The sequence below is a fragment of the Trematomus bernacchii genome, unplaced genomic scaffold, assembly GCF_902827165.1.
Source record: "Trematomus bernacchii unplaced genomic scaffold, fTreBer1.1, whole genome shotgun sequence".
NCBI classification, from domain to species: Eukaryota; Metazoa; Chordata; class Actinopteri; order Perciformes; family Nototheniidae; genus Trematomus; species Trematomus bernacchii.
In genome coordinates this window covers 4839235-4853896 of record NW_022987727.1, presented here as the reverse complement: position 1 = coordinate 4853896, position 14662 = coordinate 4839235, and the positions used below count along the sequence as shown (strand labels likewise).

The window sequence follows — 14662 nt, the reverse complement described above, 5'->3', positions numbered from 1 at the left end:
AAGTGTGAATCACGCACACAGACATCTCAAAAGTGTCAGAGCACAGAGTGAGAATTAGTACTAGTCAGATTTAAAAAGGACCAAGTGAAGCTATCATCCAAAAAAACAGAAACTAGCTTTCAAAAGGGTATTGACCATAGAAAAACCATGCTTTAACTTTGAACTCCACGCATTTCAGCCAAATTAAACTCAAAATATCACAAACTATCTGAATCAAGAGAAGCTGCCTTGAATTAAAAATAACTCCCAAAAGGCATGAAATAAATAATGGCTTAATATCTAATAAACCCACAATGCAGCTAACTTGTCTACAACTTCTAACATTACAAATACAGAAAACTGAATCAATAACATTTACAAAGTGGGTTTGATTTAATTCCAGCTGATTTGAACTCACCAGTCGCTGCTGCTCCAGGAGTTGGTCTGCTTCTTCCTTTTCCTTTTTGTACAAGATTTCCATCTCAGTGAGCCTATGTAAATGACAGCATATTGTTTATCATGAAATACATCACACAAATGATGATATACTTTAGCATCCATATTTGAAACCCAACAGATCACTACAGATACTTATAGAAGGACATTTAAATAAAGGCCAACAGGATGGATTGCGTACCTTTTCTCCATCTCCTGCTTCATGTCGATGCCCTGCTTCTCCAGCAGCTCTCTCTGAGCAAAGGTCCAATCCACCGGCTCCACGGGGGTTTCTGCCGTTGGCGTCTTTTCCCTTTCAGCTCGTGCCTGCTCTGGATGGTTAAACCGGAACACATGGTTCTTTCCCATAATGATACGGTTACCTGAAAGAAGACGGGGCAGAGAAGTGGGCAGGGATCGTTAAATTAGCAAAGACATTGTTTATTAAGTGCTGATAGAACAGTGTAAATGTAAGAACTCCAACATTTTGTTTAAAATGTAGGTTAAAACATCAGAAGAGATGCTATAAACCACATTGTACAACTGTTACTTATGACGCCCCAGGAAAAACCCATTATACAAATTCAATTATCTTTTTATTAGGAAATCAGTCACCTCATTCCAGCTTAACAGAAATAACAAAAACATCACATTCACAGATCATTTATAACTTTATTTACAAAAATGTGAGATTTACCTGAACGTAGCTGGATTGAATCCTCAACACGCTTGCCGTTGACGTACGTTTCAGATCCCTCGCATGGCACCAGCATGACGACAACTTTAGCAAAATCAGAACAACCAATCATCAGTGACTCATTCTGAGAAGATCTAATTCAGGTACTGATTACTAACAGGGCAGAATGTTTCCATTAGCAACAGAAGATAAACGTTGATTATATATTTATCCACCAATGCCATCCAGACTTATTGGTTTGTTTCAAATCTGATGATAATCCAGATATTCAAATCACATATGCCATGGCAAAGTTAAGCAAGCAAACTCATAATATAGTGCCTCACCATTTCCATTGAGATTCCTCTCGCTGCGGAAGACGCAGTGCTCTTCCCTGATATGAGCACCACTTAAAACAATGTCCTGACGTCTTTCAGCATCAGCCTGACCCACCCTGAAACAATAAGAGATGCCATTATGAGAGAGTGAAGTCTCTTTGTGTTGGCAGCCATTTTATCTAAAAGTCAGCGGCAGAAGTTAAATGGAATCTTTTTGAAGAAAGCAACACTCCCAAAGGACAATAGGTGTTTTCGTCTGTAACTCTGTCATCCGTTATTGTCCCCCTGAGGCGTGATTGTAACAAAATACTCAACAGGAATAGTCTTCTAAGGGGAGCACAAGGACAAAGAGGGGAGGAAAGTAACTTCAGAAGGTAAAACTTTTGGTGAGCAGTGGCAGATTTTAAGCCAGTTTTCTCTGACTCTGTATTTAAATCTTACTCTTTTGAAGTGAAGCAAGAGGAACTTCCACTGCCTGGAAAAAATGCAACTCTTACACCTTCATTTCAGTGTCATCATGCAGGTTTGGGTTACCTTGTAATTCCGTCTTTGATGTAGTAGAGCAGGCACTCTGACATGAGAGGATCCTCATTCAGGTTAACCAGGTGTGGAGTCTACACATGAAACATAAAACATAGACGGTTTACCACAAAAATATTTCTAGAATTTCTCTACTTGCATCATGTTTTCACAGACCAATCTATACCAACTCTAAAAAAAATAAAAGTGAGCATATTCTTAAATAACTCTCTGCTGTCAGTGACACATGATATACAGTACACGGACAGAAAGGGTCACATTGACACAGTGCTGACACTCCTAGAGTCTGACACATCACAGTATCACTAGATATTATGCTAGCAGCTACTCCGCTAAACCACCAACCTTTTTTGGGGAGAACACCCCATTAAAGTCTGTATAAAGATCACAAGACTTCTCAACGAAAAGCTAACCCATAGAGCAGCAGTGAGTGAAAGGAGAGAAAAAAATGAATGGAAGAAAACAAATCAATATGCAGTGGAGGAGTCGGGAAGGATTCAAATAGGGGACATTTTCTGAAACCACAGCTGATCTAGGGACAGCTAGCGCTAATACCATAATACACCTATTGGTCTTCCTGGTCTCCTCAACTGAGAAATGCTGGAGCGGTAAGGAGAGCGAGGGAAATATACCATTGCCTGTAACTTAATAAGCCCCATGACAGTGCTAATAAGCAGCTTAAGGACACATTTAAATAATCTACTCAGAGCTAGGTATTATATTTAAAAATAAACCTTGATTCAAGTGGTCTGTGTATAATTGTACTTCACAGAACCTTAATTAAATCCCATAATTATATAAAGTTAATAACTTAAACATGGAGAGGGATATTAATCGTAGATGCTACACACAGGAGTTACAATACATGTAGATCTGTGCAACAGTGCGGTAACCATAGGGACAACTCTGACCAGCATTTTAAGGATGTTAAAGCACTACTCAACACTTAACCTCATCTAGTGCAGGAAGGGTGCTTTGTCTGCTAATTCTAATGAAAACAAACCTTCTTGGTGGCAAAACAATCAAACTGCTCGTCAAATGGCATTTCCTGGCTAAGCTGAGTGTGTGAAGGAAGCAAATAACAGAGTGGAGAGGCAGACAGAATGATTAAGTGAGGAGATGAGAAAAAACAGTGACAGGGAGGATTCTCATGGACAAAGATAACACAGGAAACAGAAGTGAGGAAGTGATGGTGGAAGGGTGTGCATCAACACCCATGGGAAAATCGTGATGAGTGTCTCATGTCTGATTTACCTTTTTAGGAGAGAAGACCCCCAAAGTGCCTCCATCTTCACGGATTGCCACACCCATCTCTGCAAGCAATGCCTCCCTGTAAAGAAGTAAAACATGTGTCAGACCCTCAGGAATAACACACATTGTTGCACATATTCTCTTGCAGATACTTTCTGCAATAGAGTTACACACACCCGGTACATTTACTTTCAGCAAAGCGCCTTTGCGTTGATAAGACAAACGGGATGAGAAGTGATGGTGAACAGCATCACAGTATGTGATTTGTGGAGTGACAACAGGCAGAGAATGGCACCAGTGAGACTCAATGGACAGACAGTAACATGGTTTATGTCTGCAGCCACAGATGAGTGGATAAAGGGGGATAAAGGGGTGTGAGAGGGGTGTTTGTGCGGCTGAGTGTGACAACAGAGAAGGGAAGGGAAATGGACAGAACAAGTGCAGCGGAAATGTGGCAGATAGGTGAAGAAAGGGAGACAGGCGGCACAGAGACGGGAGAATACAGAGACGGGGCTATGGGGGGTTTGTCTAGCACTGACAAGACACAGATGAATTGAGGGAGGGGTGGATGCACACGTATGACGTTAATACTGACCTCTCCATGCGGATTGCCTCAGTCTTTCGCAGTTTCTCTTCCCAGGTTTCATTGAGCTCGGCAATAATCTTTTCTGATTCCTGAACAACAGAGGCAAAGTGTGAGGAAAACACAATGATTGTAATTTAGTATTACCTGGAGTAGCTACAGGGTGTTAAACTCAGTAACACCAAGTCTGGATTAAAAAGATTTAAACTAGTGATAAACAAGCTTTCTTGGCCATGTTCATATGCTTTCTTTCATTACAGAACATTTTGAGTCAGTCACTACAACAGAGAAGGGCAGTCCCACATAATGGTCTATAACATGGCGTGAAAACATAACTTTATGAGTTCCCCGTTCTGATTATGTTTAATATAGTCATCTTAGTTTAATACAATAATGAATTGTTATGTTGGGCAGTACTGAGCTTTAAGGGGAATTGTAAAGGTGACTTTGACTGTGATCTTTGTTTCTGTCTCACTCACACAGCTGTGACACCTTTATTAAAGATCACTATTAAATCTAAAAGCCAATGAGACTTGGATCTATTTTTGTCCTATTTCGTCCTCGTCTGCGTTGGTGTTTGACGTCATTGGATGACAGATAGACTGGGCACCATAGTTGCCATGGAAACTGCAGCTCCCCATGGTTGGTGTTTGCAATGTGCTTTCTTATCAACAGAGAGTGTGTCCTGCGAGCGTGAGAAGTAAAACTCAGAGGCCATATGAGGACTGAAGGGAGGAACGTGTTTTGATTAAAGATTGTGTGTGGGCTAAACAAAGATTAAACAGCCATCTTGACATTCACATCAGAACTTTAATTTACTGTTTAAATATTACAGTGTGAGGTTTATATTAAGTTGGTGTTTTATTTGGTTTACTAATTTATTCACAGATATTTAAGTGATTTAGAAAGATGTTCCTATAATTCACATATTACTCTTAATATTACATCCTTTATTAAATGAGGTATCTTTTCAATTGTTTCATAAAACTAACATTTTCTTATGTTATGCACAAATGTTTGTTATACTTTGATGAACAATTGTAGGATGTGTATGTAAGCCATATGCAGCTAAGGGATGCTCCTCCTATGCCACACAATAGATATTTAACACCGCAGGCAGAGGAGAAATATGACGAATATTATGAGAGACACAGAACAGTGTATTTTAACTGTTTGATCATTTACATACATTTCAATGATGTTTGATGATTTGTATTTAACAAAGGAGATACTGATATACAAATATATGTTTTAATTTAAGAACATGCTTTACATAAAAACGTGAAAGCCATCCTATTGCCACACGCAACACAACATGCAGCAGCTTTTGATCAAACTAGGAGCAGATTTGAATGGCAAAACGAAAAGGCTCTAAAAATGGACTTAAAGTAAAGGTAAAAGTATCCACATTTGAGGGTCTTGGCAGAGTGGACAAATAACTGTGGGACTCTTCCTCTCTCTTGACATAGGTGTGATTTCACTGCAACCGTCTACCAACTCTACCTTGAGTCTCTCGATGGCCTCCTCTCCTCCAGGGGTGGACATGATGCGCTCCTGGATGCTGGTGGCAGACTGAAGGCCCCCCTGGTTGCACAGCGAGCCAGAGGACGGTGAGGCTGTCAGGGAACCAATAGGGGCTGTGGAGAAATGGCCAGGGCGTTGATTCTCTGAGGCTATCAAGTATCTATGCTTATTGTTCTGAATGTCTTTCAGGTTTGAGCCAACAGCAGGAGAGAAAGAGTTGGAGAAAAAAAGAGCACACGGAGACAAAAGGTGGACAGGCCCAGGGCAGGAGAGGGGGAATAAACCACATAAAATGGAACGGAAAACCAAATAGGAGGAGAGAGGATAGAAAGAGGTGGGGGGGAAGAGAAAGGACAAAAGGAAGGGAAGACCAATGTAAGACACAAGTTGTACATCAAAGGGTTAAGACAAACACCCAGCATAATAGTCAGCTACAGAGAGAAGCAGTTTTCACTCCAGGTGGTTTGCAAAGGTCTGCCTGCACACTTCAACTCCAACAGAAAATATTAGACATTTTAGTTTGTACTCTGTTAGAGAGTTTCCAAGGCGCCTGTTTCTCTGTGGGCAGAATTACAGTGCAGAGCAATTAACTCCCAGCAATTAATTTTAATTGTGTACAATTCTGAGGAATACGCTGCTGTCCCTTTGTCGTCTTGACTGAGAAAACACTGCGTGAAAACTGCTATCCATGTATCAACTACAGGATGGGAGGGTGATGGAGACTGTAGGGGTCCAGATGGAGGACAGATGAGAGTCACTGACACATGCTGCCAAAGTTCAGCTTGCAGTCCAGCAGTTCGATTCATTGCTCACACACACACACACGCTCATACACTTTATCAGTCACAGCATCCTCGCTAAAGGTCAAGCAACTCATGTCAATATAATGGCCTCAAAATCTCAGACTGTGCCTTCTAAGAAATGGATAAAAACTAAAAAAATATTTGTTGAGGTGCTGACATTTGTGTCCAGTAGACACCGTCAATAAAGTATTTTCATATTTCAGAAAAATAGGAAATACATCAAGACCAAAGTACTGAAGAACTTTATGAGTACTTAGTTGATTTAACAGCAATAAAGAATCAAGTTTTTACTATGAAGATTAGTCAAATCAGGTAAGGACCTGTTTTTGGGCAGGAACTCAGGTTAAAACATGTATACAGATTATTAGTGTGAAAGGGAAACAAGGTGGAGTTATTAGGGATTTCTGAGAACACAGCAGAAGGTACACTAACTATTCAGTACAAACTATTACATCAAGCTATTCAACGCTGGTGTGGCTACTGAGAAGTTTAAAATCAAGCACCTTTCCGTCTGTAATTCTGAGCCTCAGGTTGGGAACTGAGATGTGCCATTTGAAAGATTTGAGCATTTTCAGCTGCAGCGAATGGTTAGTAAAAGAAAACAAAATAAAAAGCAGAAAGACCACAGTCAAGAAAAGAAGCATTAGAAAGTAAGCCAAAGACAGATATGGTAAGAGAAAAGTGTGGGTGCTTGGGGGTAGGGAAGTCAGACAAGCTATTCTAAAAGTAATGAGACCAAAAGGGATATTCCAAAAACAACTTGTGATACAGTTGGATAGGAGCCCGCAAATATCTCCCCCCCATGATCATTCAAGCGCAAAGCATGCTAGATCAGCAGTTCTAAAGAAGCCTTTCATTTCTGAGTCTACTTCTATAAAGCATTTGCTTTTAGCATCAACATGCAAAGCCGGTAGCAGATTTAAAATATAGGTAAGGGGGGCAAAAGCAATGTTCGCTTTTATCAATAGGGCAAATAGTGATAGACAGTTCATGAGTTCCACACATATACACACATTTGATTCCACTTCCGGGGCAATCATCCCCCATAGGATCAACTGAGGGGAAGCAGGAGAAGATGAGAGGGTCAGAGGTCAGCACCAGTGAATGATAGGAAAAGGTTACAGACATTTCTTAGTGAGCTGAATGCGAAGAAATGACTTGTTAAGTGCCATGTCATTAGGCATGATCTAGGCAGGCATTAGCAAGTAGGCAGGTTATTAATCAGCCCACATATTAGAAGTTATTAATGGGTGTATTATGGCTCTAATTTACTAGGCTATGAGCCATTACTCTTGTGTATAGCAAATGGAGAGTGATAGTTTAATGCAGCTTTAAACTACCATTCGTGTTGTCAGTCACAATTAGCCAAATATGACCATTTATATTTTTTGTCAAATTATTTGTAATATACTATGCAACCTTAGAATGTGTTCTATTATGCATGTTATAAATAGTACAAAATATACTCTATAAGGAGGTATTTGACAACAAGTACGTTTAGTAATTGAGGCATGAAAACAGACACAGCGATGAAAACAAAGTTAGATGACAGTGAAGTAGAAAGAAGATGTTGCCAGAGTGTGGTAGACCCGGAGAGTAGACGCTGTCTGGCTCTAGAAGCTTTGGCCGCATTAAACTCACTGTCTAGGATGTCTCCTAGGCCCTGAGCACGGAGCAGCTCCTTCAGTCGAGACACTTCGTCCTTGAGGTCGCGCACCAGCCTGTTGTTGGGATCCTCATTGATGATAGCATTACATTTGATGTTCTTAGCTCGGTCGGCATAGCTAAGAATTGTAAAAGAAACGAACTGTATTTGTAGTAAAGGCTTAAATCCAAACAAATCAAATGAACTAGAATCATTTTGTAATTGGAAACCTTACCGGAGCGTGCTGAGAGTTTCATCGTAGTTGATATCTGCAGGACTGAGGGCAGCTACCATGGCCGTTCTTGAGTTTCCACCTGATAACAAAAACAAGTCAAACGTAAATGAAGTGATAAATGTAGGTAAGATGATATTTTCCCACTGTGTAAGGACCAAAACAAGATAGATTGTTGTTGGGATCCTCATTGATGACAGCATTGCATAGGATGTATTGCAACATGATTTCCACTGCACTGTAAAGTAGAAATGCTCAGAATAGAAGAAGCACTGCTCTAGCAAAAATAAATGCTGAATACTTACTCCCTAAATAAAAGACTGCAGTCTAATTAGACTAAAATGCAAAGTACTGTATGTGTCATGTGTGCTGAGATTGAAGATACACTGAGCGAAGGAGATGGCTGTGCTTGTCTAGTTAGGTTGAAATACAGCCTGCTGACAGTGTTGTTCTTAAATTGGTAGAGAGTAATGTACACTAGCTCCAGTCTGGGACAGGATACAGATGGTAAAATGTGTCTTGCTGTCCAGGAATAAAAAATGTGCTTCACAGTTTACAAACTCCATCATACTCCATTTGTAAAGGATATTTAGCAGGTGATATTAATATTCATACCAAGGTTCTCCCTCAGCAGCCATGTCAAAACAGAGTCTCTGTACGGGATGAAGTCAGTCTTCTTCTTCTTCTTGCTCTGCAGTGAACAAATATTAAGTTGGTAGGCAGAAAGAAAACGTATAACTTATGTAAGACTTACGACGAAAATGATGGACGGCAGTTAAGACTGAACACTATTATGTTGTAACATAATAAACACCTCATGATGGAAAAGAGGCCTGATTTGATTAACTTTTGCTCCGGTGAAAGGCTTGTGGATTTATCACTGCGATGCGCCTTAAAGCAAAGCACTTCCTAAAACACTTAATAAAATGGTTCTGACAGAACACTGTGCCGCAACTTCAGCATTGCACATTGCAAAAGGCTGTCAAATCTGCCTCATTGGGAGGATTCAGAGGTTACTGGTTAAGCTGTCGAAGGGTTTACCTTGCTGGTAGAGTTATCCTTTGTAAGCAAGCATTACAAGGACAGGTGGAGAGAAAACAGAAGGGCAGACATTACAGCATGCCAGGCTCGTACATTAAGTCCTTAAGAAGACAGGGTCGAGTTGTAGAGGAAAGGCTGAAAGTAGGAAAAAGGTAAGAAAAGACAGAAACAGGCATACAACACTCACCACTTCAGCCAGGGCGGAGATAACCTTTCCTAACGTGGTGAGGGATTTGTTGATGTTGGCTCCCTCCTGCAATCACAGATTTAAAAATATGATTTAACAGCCATCAGCGAACTACTAGCCAACAGTTTGCTAAAAGTGTTCTGATGATGGGAGTCTTACCTTTAGCCTGGTACCTGTAGCTCCAGTGGAATCTGCTCGTTCACTTCCTGCCAAGTCTACCAGACTGATTTTACTGACCTGAAAAGGAAGTAGATACATTTTAGATGAATCAAGCTCATGAATAATTGACATTGGAATTATGACTAAGTGTGAGAGGATGAGAATATTATATCAAAAACTGAAAGGACTGACTTCCAATTACAAAGCGTATATGTTCAAAAAAAAATTGAATAGTAAAAAGAAAAGAAAAATAAAGTATATATACTATTCTAAACATTTAGACATAACTGTCACGTGAGATGCAGCAAGGAAGTTAAATCTGATGGAGTGGCTAAACACAATGGGCATTGTGTTAACAATAACACACTGGTCTTTGTCTCTGCTGCAGTCAGAGGAAATGCCAGGAGTCAAATCTAAAATGGCGATCAAGAGGACCATAGGAGACATCTTAGACTAAATTAAAAAAAAACATTATAAAGGAATGCACTCCCAACAGCACAGGATAAAAGTCAGTTATAGTTTACAAACATGGTAAAGCGACAACAGTTAATGATATTATTTAAAATCAGAAAATGTCTGTCGTTCCAGTCTCCTCTGACCTTCTCTGTGGAGAGATCTGATTCGCTGTCGTGTTTCTTCTGTGTGAAGACGATGGTGAAAACAGCGTGGGACCGGCTGCTGGTCTCATTCATGTTGGTGGCAGCCACGGTTCTGCAGGTTAGCACACAGGCCATAGTTAGGAAATAATGCGTGCAACACATTTTTCTGAGCATTTAAATAGGAATTATTCAATGATAATAATGCTAAATTCATGGTCTTGATAGCTTTATTAATGGAGCTATCATTACAGGGTTTTACGCCTATTAGGGGGAATTGAGTCCTAGGGATTACTTTGTATGGCTGAGGTGGATAATACTATATGGACACCAAACAGAAATTCACAAGGCGCATTGAGAGGGAGAGGCACAGGGGAGATACAGGCTTTTCACGCCATGTTCCAGAAATAAGCTGCCTGAGTCAGCACAGGAAGATTAAGGGAGAGTTCACTCCTCCCCACAGGAGCTCTCGTAACACACGCACACACACTAAAACCGACACACACATATACATCACATGCACTAATTTAAATGAGAAACACTCACTAGCTCTATGTAGAATCTCAGCCATCCAGGTCAAGCTATACTCCCAAATATAACTAGCTGTTCTTTGATCAACACTGACACTATAAAAATGTATGTGATAAGAGCATGTCCTGCTTCTAAATGTTGTTATCTTGCCAACAATTTTCCACCTTATTAAACTCATCCTTCTGAGCATGTGGGTAATCACCTCTTTACCACTATAACCCCCCCCCCCCCCTTCTTCCCATGATGACAGCATGATCCCGGGGCTCACCTGGCCTTGTTGCCTGCATCCATGAGGTCAGCGATGTCTGTGTAGGAGGTGACAGCTAGCTTGGACAGGTCCTCCACGTAGGGACCCAGTAAAGGGTGCTCTCGCACTCGTAAATTCGCCTTGTTCTTGGGGTTAAGCAAATCTCTCACCCGCTCACAGTAGATCTCCATGTAACTGACCTATACAATATTGCAAAAGTAACAGATTATGAGTTCATGTGCCACTGAAATGACATAAAGCAGTAATATGAAGCTCAATATAATCTATTATACTGCAGTTAAAAATATATATCTATATTCGCGCCGGTCTAACAGTAATTGATTTCTTTGATTATAATTATTCTACATCAGAATTACTTACTTTTTTGAGACTTAAAACCTTCAACTGTTTTCCAGTTTGAGTAAAAAGTTTACAATTTAACAAAATAATCTGTAACCCAGCATTTTTCAATATGTGATTAATGTCTGACTTCAACCCGATATATTGTTATGAGAAGGCTAGGAATGAGGCGGGGGCTAAAAGCACGGATCACAGATGTCAAAGCAGTCCGAGGCTCACCTCTACCGAGTAGGCGAGCTCCTCTTTGTTGTTGTCCTCATCATTGATTTTAAAGAATAGATCTTCACAAAGCTGAGGGGCAGAGAAAGAAGATGTTTAGTGCAAATTAACAGGATGTGGGGAGGTGAAAGGAAGGAGAGATCAGTGGACCAACAGATACAAACAAACAACTTATTTGGATTTATAGCAGATCATTTAGCAATTAAACATCACACAATCCCATTCAGAGAGCCTCAGCAGATACAACACTTAAAGGGTTCCTATGCTAAATACAGAGCAAAGCACTGCACACGGCTCTAAATGTGGCGGTAGCTGAGCTGGCGGCTAGCAGCGAAAAACAGTGCAGAGACAAAGAGCTATGTCTTTACAAGAAATGTAAAGGTAAAGCTGCAGAAACATTTCAGAGGTGGATCAATTTGGTTTAACATTTTGACAGGAAGTAATGGTAAAATTACAAAAAGTGACCAAAAACTAGATTTAGAGGTTGTGTTACACTATTCCGTGATCAAGGAGAGGTTAATGAGAAGTAAAACACAGTGGGCAAAGTGTATTGTATGATGTATTGTAGAACAAACCATGGGAATGATTCCTTCCTGCCCCTCGTCCTGCCGGCCCATCATGGTGTAGGATTTGCCCGATCCCGTCTGGCCATAAGCGAAGATGCAGACGTTGTAGCCCTCAAACGCGTGGGCCAGCATTTCTTTGCCAATATCATTGAACACACGGTTCTGTGATGCAAAGCTGGGGTCTTCCGGCTGTGGGAAAGACGGATAAAGGGCTTAAATGTGTAGAATTTCAATACGCTTGTGTTCCAATACTGACAACATATCAATAAGGTTTTTTTTTCTTTTTTCTTGTTTATTAGTCTGGACTAAGGAACAAAGAAAACTTACCGTAGTGTGCGACCAGTATGAGTAATCAAAACTGAAGGTCTTTGCCGGTTCCTTTGGCTGTTTGGGGTTGAGAATAGCTGTGGGGGGAGAACAAAATTAGTAAGGTGGTCGATAACATCTGGTTTTAATGTCAATATGGAAAAAACAACTAATCCCATGTGCTTATCTTAAGTTCTAATGAAGTTAATTTATATATCACATGTCACATTTTAATTTTGATTCAATCCCTTCGACAACAATATAGTATTTAACAAAAGTTGCTTCTGTGTAGTAATGTTTTAATTTGAAATATTGCAGGGACAGTTCAACCAAATAGTCTTTGAAACACGAGGTACCTGGCCTTGTGATTGACTTCACAAGGAGCTATTGTGTTTGTGCAGGATGAGTGTGTTTCTTTCTAGTTCTGATTGAGCATCAAATCAAATATATTTCAATTGAGTTTTTATTTATTTTGTTGTGTTGTTCTGGAACATTCAGTTGCTATTGACAGAAAACTCACTTTGTCTCACCCTTGGAATAGTTGAGTCAACTTAAAATTCAAACATCTAATCAAACTCCCATTGCTCATTTAAAGGGGACCTATCATGCAAAATGCACTTGTGTACGTCTTTTATACATGAATATGTGTCCCCGGTGTGTCAGGGAACTCACCAAGTGTCAGAAAACACAACCCTCTCTTTTCCTCCATACCCAAATCTCTAAAAACGGGGCTGCAACGGATCTGATACAGATTTGAAATTGTTCTGACGTCAGAAACAGGGAGCTCCACCTATATGGGCAACTCTCCACCTATCAGGGGAATGGGGGGTTGGGCCACGGCCATTGCCGCTCGAAAGCGCTGGAGACGCTGTAGTACATATGCCAGGCCTGTAAGTGGCGCTGTAGTCTGCCACAAAAGCAGCGAAGAAGACTTCTCACAGAATCAGCCCTTGCAAAAACAGGGCTGGAAAAGAGCAAATAGAGCGAAATGAGGCATGGCTAAAATGCATGATCTGTTTGGTATTTTGAAAAAAAAACTTCACAGACATGTTTTATATAGGTATGGCCCTACAATATATTATTCAAATATAGCATGATAGGTCCACTTTAAATTGATTAGGGTATTTATTCTGTTCATTAAAAAAACAAAATAATTACATTTCAGTTTAAATGGACCTTAATTAAATTGTATTTATCGTTATCCTGGTTGGCAAATAGTGAGTCTTCAAAGATACTGTTCAGATCAGATGTTCACATCACTAACCATTATATATTCTACACAGAAAGTCATGAGCCACTGGCTTTTTTGAGAACTGCAACTGTTGGGTCAACCTTTCCAAACACACCATCTTTAACCAGTGTCTGAAGACAAATGCATAGTTTAAAGAATAAAAACATGTAGCCTAGTGTCATTATACCACCATCAGCTGTTCTATCTGCTAAAGGCATGATGACTGACACTGAATGTCCGCACTACCCCCAGCCTGTCCCTATGGCCACACACACATTTCTTAATGAACAAGAATCTGCAGCCATGCCTGGTATGTCATCCCTCTCAACCTCGCTTGCTGTTACCCCTGGGAGTAGTGTTCAAACCTGACACTCTGCACTGAATATGTACAGGAGGGGATTAAGGCAATTACTGAAGGATATTTTAAGATACCCATACCAAAGTTTTTCAAAATGCACCTATTTACTGTAGCTGCTTTGCATCAAAGGGCCAGGGCAGAGAGTTCATTCAGGCTGTACAGACACATGCATACCTCCAGCTACAGTAAAGAGGGGGGAGGTGAACAGAAAGGAGTAATATAGAGGATAGTAAAAAAATATGTATTTGGGTCTGATGGGTGTGCTCGAGGGCCTAGCAACACTCCAAACAGAGCAACAATAGAAACCAGAGTTTGTAAAAGAAAAGACGATTTAAACTATGCATTTATAGTGCATTTTGTCTATTGTCAACCAACTCTCCAATGTGGGCCAGAATGCAGTAATTGTCTTTGTTTAATGCAAATGCACTTCTTTGCTAATGGGCAAATTAAAGACAGGTCTGGCTCCTCGATACGAGTGTGCTTGAGAGGCTTTAGCATCAAGATGTCCTAGGCTGAGTGCCTTATGTGTTCAGAGGATTTCAGCTAACTTATCAATAATGCAGGAGATGTGGAGAGACAGGGATTGCATATCACCCTCCACAGGTCACATGCTGTTAGAAAAAGCACAGCGTGTCCTTAGAAACCAGAACACTAACTGCTTCATGCTAAATATGTGATGATTGTAGAGAAGCCATTGCCCTAAAATAGGGTAGCTACAACCTAGCACAGGTAAAAACAATGCATGACTTTGTACCCCCTACAATCTTCACACAGGTTAAGGTGTGGGGCCACAGCGGCCCTATTGGGCACTGGAAGAGGATACAGCAAGACAGGTGGCTAAATAAAGCCCATTTT

General features: G+C 40.5%; 1 protein-coding gene across 8 annotated transcripts in view; it reads right to left on the bottom strand.

Moving 5' to 3' along the window:
• Window positions 1-14662, bottom strand: part of kif1b (kinesin family member 1B) — a 62221-nt gene that overhangs the window by 29832 nt on the left and 17727 nt on the right. For 4 of the 8 annotated variants that reach the window (XM_034145289.1, XM_034145291.1, XM_034145295.1 and 1 more), the window contains exons 3-21: window positions 12240-12316; window positions 11922-12101; window positions 11347-11418; window positions 10789-10967; window positions 9993-10104; window positions 9394-9471; window positions 9235-9300; window positions 9048-9065; window positions 8622-8697; window positions 8010-8088; window positions 7771-7913; window positions 5306-5439; window positions 3815-3894; window positions 3223-3298; window positions 1963-2042; window positions 1438-1544; window positions 1112-1195; window positions 617-797; window positions 398-470 (exon numbers count right to left, since the gene is read on the bottom strand). In XM_034145289.1, the coding sequence (XP_034001180.1) occupies window positions 398-470; window positions 617-797; window positions 1112-1195; window positions 1438-1544; window positions 1963-2042; window positions 3223-3298; window positions 3815-3894; window positions 5306-5439; window positions 7771-7913; window positions 8010-8088; window positions 8622-8697; window positions 9048-9065; window positions 9235-9300; window positions 9394-9471; window positions 9993-10104; window positions 10789-10967; window positions 11347-11418; window positions 11922-12101; window positions 12240-12316 (1895 nt within the window). The remainder of the gene's footprint in view (window positions 1-397; window positions 471-616; window positions 798-1111; window positions 1196-1437; window positions 1545-1962; window positions 2043-3222; window positions 3299-3814; window positions 3895-5305; window positions 5440-7770; window positions 7914-8009; window positions 8089-8621; window positions 8698-9047; window positions 9066-9234; window positions 9301-9393; window positions 9472-9992; window positions 10105-10788; window positions 10968-11346; window positions 11419-11921; window positions 12102-12239; window positions 12317-14662) is intronic. The other 4 variants (XM_034145290.1, XM_034145294.1, XM_034145296.1 and 1 more) reach the window with 1 other exon arrangement.